We start from the raw sequence: 9,266 nt of genomic DNA, 5'->3' as shown, positions 1-9,266 counted from the left end.
TCCCGTTTTTTTGGCGATTTATGTCTCTTCTCGAAGCAATTTCTACACATCTTTAGAATTTCGTGTATAGCAGAATAATTATAGATGTATCGCCAATAAGAGCAACAAAAAGTACATTCGATTAAATACCGTAAAATTCTTTTCTCCAGATTCTTATTTATATAAAAAGTCATCGTATAATACATAAAATACAAGTATTTGTGATAATTCCACCAACGTTTTCTCCTTATATAGCCGTACCCCTCTCCAAGTTTAATTTCGTTTCCCGAGTATACTCGCCGTAGAATCTCTCCAGTTTCTGATTGAATCTGGCATTACGTTCATTGATATAATCAATATCCGCGTCATCATTGTGCATTCTACGCCTGCTGTATTTCTCCCGTTTTGCGATTCTGCAAAAAGGAAAACAAGATAACTTCATCAAATTCGAGTCTTATCAAAGATTACACAATTTCATTACAGGCCTGTAAATGTTACTTACTGCTTCTCTAGATTGGTGACCATTTTATCTATCGCTTCCTTTTTGTCTTCGTGTAAACCGTGTAATATTGTATTTGGATCGCCATAAAAAGCAGGGCCTAATTTCTCCTTTGCTTCTTCGTATGTCTCCATATTCGGTTTAATATTTTTCACCAGTCTGTTGTAAGAACGTATCGCCGCTTGTTCGTAATCCGAGAAACCTGGATCAGGATTCTGTTTGCTTTTCTTCTTCCTAGCTATTCTTTCTGCTTCAGTGGCATCAATATTCAATAATTTTTTCCGTTCATAATCTTCACCCTGAAGAATAAGTTAAATAGACAAATAATTTTATATAATTTGTCAAAAATATATATATGGAAAATCTGATTAATCATGATACCTTAGCTTCTGCCTCATTCCTAGCAGCCTCGTCCTGCATTATCCACTCGGCCTGTCTCTTGCGGGCTTCCCAATTGGTAGGCAACTTGTTCCTCTTGTCCTCCTCCACCACTTCCTTGTGATTCTGCATTCTGGCCTCATTCTGTTAAATCAATACGCTATAGACAAATTACGACGATCAATTCCAATAACGAATACGCTTAATTACTTAAAAAAACAATATTATTTATGTAAAGAAAAGGAAGAAATAAGCAATTTGAAACGTTGGAATGAATAGAATGTCTCGGACAGATTACATTTACATTCTAGTGCAAACTTCTCTCACCCTCTTGGTGTGGAGTTCTTTGAGTCGCTTCAGCATTCCCCCATATTTCCCCGTCGCGGATTGTGAAGATGATGCACTCGACGCTGCTTCGTCCATCGTTGATTCGAACGAGACACAATTTTCCAAACTCAAGCCGAACGTCAACACCAGTCAACACAATAAATGGCGACTTGTCAAAATCAGAAAGAGAAGAAAACTGCTTGCGTAACTTGCGTTGCGTTATCGTGGTGAAGCGCCATCTACGTTCGTAAAATGTGCACGTAGAACTACGTCGTCACGTGCACATGTTTATCTTCCGTGGTATATCGACCGTTGGTCATAAATGGCCAATATATAATATCAGAGAGAAACGTCTCTCTGCTCAAACTATATAATGTACGACGTTTTAAAAAAGTTTTATTATAATAAAAATTATGTTATATTATTATGATCTTTAGCCTTCAAAGAATTTTTTGCACAAATTATTAAATCTGCGGTGCAATATAGTAAGGTTCTTGATTTATTCTATCGAAATTATTAATAATTATACGAAAAATTGTGAGACTCTCTTATGATTTTCTTTTTATTAAATAGTGTGTAATCCGAGAAGGAAAAGATTTTGCGTTTTTTATTCCTTTTTTAATAAACTTAGCACAGTATTATAATCGGTACTTTAAAAGATACTTTTTCCTTGCTTTGTGGCACTCGAATAAAGATCAATATACATCTTATATGTATATATTGTAAACAGAAAATGTAGGAAATAAAAACAATGTCGTAGGTCGTACATATGTTTACTTATTTAATTGTGATATTTACCCTGCGATATATGGCCAGTATTAATAGAGAAATTTGATTTTTAAAATTGTCTCAAGCACAATTTCAAAATATCTCATAAACCCATCGCAAAACTGTATCAGCTGCATCTTAAAGAATTACTTAAAATGATCTTGAAATAAGAACTACCTATAACGATATGTTTTAGTTTAACTTAATTAATAACTTATTGCCGTCCATACGCGTGAAAGAGATTTCACACGTGCGATTCGCTCTAATAATTTGAACCCAATTCGATTGAACTACTAACCGACCTAGATTGAAAACCGTGCTCCGGTTTAAAATTATCAATGCATGTCTACACACGCATCTGACAATGGTCAGTCGTTGTTGAAATAAAAAGCATACGATGTTTAAAAATGAAATAAACATAGAGTACTATGTTTGAAAATTCCTGTTCATTTTTTTTTATCAAAACTAAAATATTAGTTGAGAATTGTCGAAAAATTCAACTAAACTCTTTACGAGTATCGATGTGAAAGATATTCGGACAACAGAAAAAACGGATCGAGAGACGTATCTATGTCAAAAATATATCACTGCGAATCGATAATTGTATCAATACTTTCGAATGGCGAATTCGACTGGATGCATTTAATGAGCACTAGTGCACGTTAAAGTTGCTGTTTTCTAACTGACGTAAAGATACGTGTTTAATGTAAATATAAAAACGGATTGTACCGTGAAATCCTCTGTATATTTCATTGTGCTGTTATGTAAAATATATGTCTTATAATTCAAAATATTGTACTTTTACACAGATTAAATCAATGTACAATGACTTTAATATATATACCAGTGCGCACTAGTGCGTTCAATCGATTTCGCTATAAAGAAAGATCACAGATCCTTATTATAATGTAACACAAAATGTCCTTTTATTAGTCCCGCGCGAATTTCACACATAAAATGTTTTTAATAATATTATTACATTAATACGGTTTTGGAAGAAACAGAGGGAAAATTATAAATATGAAGAATTAATATATATACATAAGAAGCTAATTTTAGTATTTTATTGTATTATTGACAAAAATTAACGTTAATTTAATCGTTATTAAATAAAAAGAGAAATAAACAAGATCCTTATGAATACATCACGATTAATATTTTCACAAATAAATGGGTTGTGATATCATAAAATAGTTTACAATTAGGAGATATAATTAATTCCGACGCTGAATTAACGCGCGAGTCCGGACCATGTATCTAAATGCTTTATTTTTATTACATTATTATTGTTGAAGTATCATTCTCACTGGGGATTCTAATCGCATTCTGAATTTATAGGAAAAACGTAGAACTTTTCTTTGTAATCTTTTATCTGTAAATATGGTTGGTTACGGGTTATCTCTTTCGCAATACGTAGTTTTCTCTCGTGATCCTTTGCACTATCATCTATAACAATAAATTTTTAAAAATTGTAATTGTCTCTGTAACTTTAAGAATAATTCGATAACAAAAAAATGGAAGGCAAATAACGTCACAAAATCAGAAAACAAATTGACATCCACCAAAATTTGATTATAAAATTAAATTATCAACTCACAATTTTGTTCGTCGACATAATAGTCCTTTGGACTATTTTCTATCACATGCATGCTCAATTTTCTCATATTACTTTTATCTAATATATACTTCACAAAACATTCTTTCAAATCATTGATTTTTATCTCCTTTAATGCAAGCTCTTCTTTCTCGTGTCTGTCAAACATATATTTACGCTCCATGATCTCATTCCAATTTCTTTCAAATTTTCTTTCAAGATCGTTATCGGCAAATAATATCAAAGGGTTCGATGATTTTCTGTTCTCCTTGATACGATCAAATTCTTCTTCTGAGATCTCTTCCAAAGTGTTAGTAAACGATTTAAGAAATTCGTCAATGTATTGTTCCACCTGCATGGTTGTAAGGCATCCACTTGTATTATAAATATCAGCAACAATGTAAAGTCCTAAAATTCCGTTGTCATTTTTAAAGGAGCACCCAGCACTATCTAATGTTTCTTCAAATTCTTCCCATAGCTTTTCGAATAACGATAATCCCATTATTGACTGAAATAAATGCGGATTTGATATAATGTATGAATAAAATTAATCGCAATAATCAAAGGTGATATTCATATTCCATTTAATTTTCAGTACAAACAAGTATAAACCATGCCATATATTCAAAATATATAATGTTAATTAGTATTTACCGCTATCAGCTCGATTATCAACAACAATTTAATCGACGTGACACCAATTTGATAATACCATCTCAATACGGAAGGTGGTGGAAGTTCTTTAAAATGTAATTTTTCGAAACTTTTTGATATCCAATAGGTTGTGCCTAGATTTATCTGATTAATTCTTATATCGGGTCTCGTACTAGGGTGCAAGGGCTCACACTCAATTATTTTAAGAAATTTCCGTATACTGCTGGACACAATATCCTCCGTTATGCTGCCTTGCGCGAGGCACTGAACGTACAGATGCTCAGTAAAGTAACTTGCAAAGAATTGAAAGTCTTTGAAATAGGTAGTACATAGTGCAACGTACTTCTCAAGGCGTGTATAATGGACGAGCTTCAGTGTCCATAATCTCATGTCCCTGCAAAAAAGTTTCAAGGTGTAGGACAAAACAGTACAATTTCAAAAGATGGTATAATTCTGAGCGAAATAAAATTTGAATAAAATTTTTTTAATTTAAATTTGATTTTTTTTCCTGTTCGGTACCCTTAATAATTAATGATATAATATAACAATAAGTAATAATTAATAAGTATCATTAATTATTGTTTCTTCCGCTTTAAGAATTTTATAATTCCAGATAACATTTGGTCAGTATTTTGATGACTTGTTAAAATATATTGCAATTACATTGCTAACAAGATAAATTCTCACTCGACATAATATTGCAAGCAAAAAAAAATAGTGAAACCGAGTACAGCAACTTTGTAGTAAAAATGTATAATAATGGGAATATTTTGGCAAAATTGCGACATTTTTGCTTATTATTAAATGTACAAATACAATTCCTAGCAACATGCAAGAAAAAGATTAATTAAACGAATATTTCTACACCATTATGGCAATATGACGGTAAAGGAATTGCTAGCAAACGGATTACACTAGTTTGCTTTTGTACTAAATGTTATCTGAATTGTTGCAATTATGCTTGCTCTAATAATATAAACTGCCAATACTCGATAAGATCCCAAGAGTTATTACACATATTGTAATAGGTTTCAATTTGGCTCTTTTTGAAAGTTTCAAACAATTCCTTCGTAACTGTTGGAAGGCTGATGTATTGCGCAATAATGTCCAGCAAGAGCTACAATATAAATATAACGATATATCTTGAAATTTTATGTTTATAATTCTAACTTACGCTTTGAACAAATACTTACTGGTATTTTTTCGCTAAACCCACATATTTTTATTGTAAAACCTTTCTCAGTGGTATTAATAAACTTATAAATAATCCCAACTGTTGTAGCTGAATATAATTCGTTCGTTAACAGAGATTTCAATATTTCGCAGTATATATCCATAAGAACTGCACTGAAATGTCATTAACATTAAGTATAGTATTTAGTATAATAGTAATCTAACTATTATGTAGTTATATTATTATATTTTTTAATGTTATCACTTACTACTTCGGTGATTGAAGTACCAACGGAGAAACCAAATGTAAGTTCATGTAACATTTCGATAACTTCTTATCCGGGTCATACCAAACCTCCGATATTTTATTACTGTACAACTTTATAGGATATTTTGGAACTTTTATTGAAATAAAGTCCTTAGGAAAGAATAGATTTGAATGTGGTAAATAAAACTCTTGTAATGGCTTGATGGATTTCCAGCGTTTGATCCATTCCTTTGGTATCTCGATGTCTGTGTATCTCGTTTTCGACCATTGTTCGACCTTATTTAATTCAAGATCCTCGAAATCCTCGTCGAAAAACATAATATTCGCGGTCTCTGGTTCCAAATAATTTAAACATTTTTGTATATCTTCTGGATTATATTCGAAATACAGTTTGTTCCCGGTTAAATAATGGCACGATGGATATAAATGCATTTTTATACTCAAGTTTTTCACATAATTCATTGGATTCTCTTCATCGATAAATCTAAAAAAGTGTAAGTGGCGTTTCACGAATATTTTGTAGGATTTTTTCTTTCAACAATTGTTTATTTATGTATCTATTTGTTTCTAAAATTAGTTTACCTTAAAGACATTCGTTCGCTCTTAAAAAATTCATCGTAAAATGTTTTCTGTGGACCCTCTTTTTTTATTAAATTGATAAAGGAAAATATCGCATCTAGAACCTTTTCCCGATGTTGTTGCCCTTCATAAGAGAGATTTACAATGAGCTTTATTAAACTGTACGTGGAGTAATGTTTAATTTTATATTGAAGTGCATCAATGGAATTTATCCACATATTTTTGCGTAGGTAGCTAATTAAAGGGCTTTTCCCTTTATGTTGAATCATTTGAAAAATATATTCATATGGTTTACTTTTATATAAATGAAGTAGCGAAGGTATTATCCATGTTATGACTAACTGCAAAAAAAAAACAATTTATTATTTTAATATACATTCATTTATATATTTACTTAGTACAAATATAGTGTTTTTCGATCTGTTCAAATTATAGCCACATACTTCTCTGTCTTTCACAGGAACATTAACTTTATACATTTTTCGAAAAGCAGGAGTAATAAAAGAAAGACCATTTTTAAATTCTGAGAAATCATCGGGAGGCAGCCAATTTGTTGGTACATTTTTGAAGTACGTCGAAGTTAAGATAAAATTTTCTAACATGTCCAGCGATATTCCTGACTATAAAAAGACATATGTTATAAATTAATTTTATTTTTGAAACAGATAAACTGTATAGTGTAAGTAACATATGATTTTTGTTACCTTTTAACAAAGTTCAGTTTTAACAAAGTTACCTGTATAACCAGCTTCATTCTGTGAGCGCTGTAATGGCGCTTTGTAAATTTCTGCAACACTTCGTACAATTCCTTTATGTTTATATTTTTGTTGTCCTGCAATTTCATTAAATGGTCCATAGTAAACTTGTTAGCTGGATGACCAGTTTCCGCAAAGGAAGAAAGCAGTGAATCCTCTCGATATTTAATAAAATTTAAAGCCCTCTGAAACTCTGTATGAGCATGGCATGTTAAGACTGTAAGTTGCGATAACAATATTACGATTAAAATTTATGTACCTTCTTTTACGATCGTTGGTTTGTCCATAAAAGCATCTATATACAAAAACGGTTTAAAACAAAATTGAGCCAAATGGCGGAGAGCTTGAAACAAGATTTTCTCTCGGATATCAAAGTAAAATGTTGTATGTTCGTGATCCATTACGGTATTATTACAGCCACTATTGATTCTGATAAATGTTTGAAAACCACATTTCTGCAAAGATGAGACTTACATTTAAATATATGGATAAAGAACTTTTATAGTACATTTACGCATCATGTTTTAGTACCTGTGTATGTTCATGAATTCCTCTAAAAAGTAGATAGTCGAAGAAAATTGCTATGCCTGGAATTTCTGGTGGATCGCTGAAAGATCCTACTCCTACAGATAAGCTACACGCTGCCTGTTTAAAAAAAAAAATATATATATATATACACACATCGTGCATTACACACAGAGTGTTAAACGAACATAATCATTGGAATGACTTGTAAACAATTTAAAAATTAAGCAACGCGTTTTAAAATCGATTTATGGAGAAACTGTTCTAGTGCTGATAATAAAAGAGATTAAGTTTTTCAAACTAAAATTTCTGACAATATAATTAGTTTTTGAGAAGATTTTTTAAATAATTTTATAATGCCCAATTTTTTCACTTTCAGATAAGTTGCTGATAACCTTATCCAGGAGATATCTCCATTGTATTCTGGGATAAAGTATCTTAGATAAAGTTATCTAGAGGTGAAGAAATTGGACATTAGTCTATCTTTAATATTATAGTTTTTATGTATTCTTAATAATAACAGATTAAACAAAAAATAATTAATATAAAATACGTTTTAAAATGCAAATTAAATTGTCTTATACCTTTTTTTCGTCGTTCTTATCTTGATTACAAGAAGTGCATGATTCTGCTTGTGTATTGGATATTAACAAAATTTCTAAACCGTTTGTTAACCTGATGGCTCTAAATTTGAAAGACAAAATAAATAATAATGAGGTTAATGAAGGTAATGTATAAAATATATATCGTATATTATTTTTTAAAAATTGAATCTTTCTTTGAAGAAAATGCATTGTAATTTTCCTACCAAAATTACTCTCATATTTTTCATGCAAATTTCGATAAAAATTGTGCTTGTTGTATTCGTTTTCGGCTCACCTATATGTTTTTTTGTCATTCTCCGATTTAACGGGTGTTTCCAGATATTTAACAGTATAACGTTGATGTTTATTCATATCCTTGATCGGCTTCACTATTACATCTGAGCACGAGGAAATCGGAGTGGACATTATGTCGGTCGGTACAATTTGGATAATTCACAACAAGATTTTCAGTCGTTTTTAACTTCTTTTTCAGTAGTAACTTCGCGCGATTTTAATCAGCATTCTAATCGATACACGTTCTTTTTTCGTTATGGCGCTTGCTGTTGAACGAAGGTTAATATACGGCTAAGAATTTGTGTATAAATTGTAAGCAAAGGTCGTTGTTGTTTACTTACTTCTATTATTCCTGGTGATTTAGAAAGCCAATGTACGATCGATTTGTTCGTACATTAATGTTGTTTAAATACAATCTTAAAATATCATAAATTGATCACTGAGTTTTATTAGCACCTTAATATATTATTTAAAATCATTGTGCTGTAAATAAGAAGCAACTGTGAATACCTGCCTAATTGGTTATTGTTTAATTCAGTATTATTTTATTATTGCTAGGCACGTTCTTGAAAAAGGTTCCACGTGTGCGACTCTAGAAATGCGACTAAACCTAATTTTGACCTGCGTCGCTGCATGTCGAGATCCTAAACGGTTCAGTTACCACGATTGCCAGTTTTCTGATTTTTTTTCGAAGATTACGGTGTTTTCAATTTTTCTAAATTTTCCGATCGCTGTAAATTTTGATATCCTTTTTTTTTTAGTCCAGAAATTGCATTTAGCGCGGGGTCATAATTATAATAAATTCTGTAATTGTGTATTCGTAATTTAATATTAAAATAGTATAAATAGTTTAAAAAATATAGTTATTATGGGAATAAAAAAAAAGGAT

General features: G+C 31.1%; 2 protein-coding genes across 3 annotated transcripts; both read right to left on the bottom strand.

The window, feature by feature from the left end:
* Positions 1–206: 206 nt before the first annotated feature.
* Positions 207–1,402, bottom strand: LOC108766001 (pre-mRNA-splicing factor Syf2). Of its 2 annotated transcripts, none has more exons than XM_018515006.1 (4): positions 1,184–1,402; positions 860–1,000; positions 482–777; positions 207–392 (listed from the first exon to the last, which is right to left on the bottom strand). In XM_018515006.1, the coding sequence occupies exons 1-4, from the start codon at positions 1,277–1,279 to the stop codon at positions 227–229; spliced, it is 699 nt and encodes a 232-aa protein (XP_018370508.1). In that variant the 5' UTR covers positions 1,280–1,402; the 3' UTR covers positions 207–226. The 2 variants fall into 2 exon arrangements, with proteins under 2 accessions (XP_018370508.1, XP_018370509.1); XM_018515007.1 differs by having other exon boundaries at positions 860–1,016; positions 1,184–1,260.
* A 1,864-nt stretch (positions 1,403–3,266) lies between these two features.
* LOC108765873 (nardilysin) lies at positions 3,267–8,509 on the bottom strand. The gene is made up of 13 exons (XM_018514742.1): positions 8,379–8,509; positions 8,084–8,183; positions 7,506–7,619; positions 7,234–7,429; positions 6,956–7,191; positions 6,663–6,839; positions 6,223–6,560; positions 5,642–6,124; positions 5,393–5,546; positions 5,189–5,316; positions 4,200–4,593; positions 3,549–4,053; positions 3,267–3,397 (listed from the first exon to the last, which is right to left on the bottom strand). The coding sequence occupies exons 1-13, from the start codon at positions 8,507–8,509 to the stop codon at positions 3,267–3,269; spliced, it is 3,087 nt and encodes a 1,028-aa protein (XP_018370244.1).
* Between the last annotated feature and the right edge of the window lie 757 nt (positions 8,510–9,266).

Source organism: Trachymyrmex cornetzi, unplaced genomic scaffold (genome assembly GCF_001594075.2).
Source record: "Trachymyrmex cornetzi isolate Tcor2-1 unplaced genomic scaffold, Tcor1.1 scaffold56, whole genome shotgun sequence".
Lineage (NCBI taxonomy): Eukaryota > Metazoa > Arthropoda > Insecta > Hymenoptera > Formicidae > Trachymyrmex > Trachymyrmex cornetzi.
Note: the sequence above shows the minus strand (reverse complement) of the source record. Positions and strands in the feature narration are given on the sequence as shown.

Coding starts and splice junctions, on each gene's coding strand:
- LOC108766001 (XM_018515006.1), bottom strand. CDS start 1,279: ATGGACGAAGCAGCGTCGAGTGCATCATCTTCACAATCCGCGACGGGG. Junction 1,001..1,183: donor AAGAACTCCACACCAAGAGG/GTGAGAGAAGTT, acceptor TTGATTTAACAG/AATGAGGCCAGAATGCAGAA. Junction 393..481: donor GTCACCAATCTAGAGAAGCA/GTAAGTAACATT, acceptor TCCTTTTTGCAG/AATCGCAAAACGGGAGAAAT.
- LOC108765873 (XM_018514742.1), bottom strand. CDS start 8,509: ATGTCCACTCCGATTTCCTCGTGCTCAGATGTAATAGTGAAGCCGATC. Junction 5,317..5,392: donor GGTTTAGCGAAAAAATACCA/GTAAGTATTTGT, acceptor TTTATATTGTAG/CTCTTGCTGGACATTATTGC. Junction 3,398..3,548: donor TTATGTCGACGAACAAAATT/GTGAGTTGATAA, acceptor TTATTGTTATAG/ATGATAGTGCAAAGGATCAC.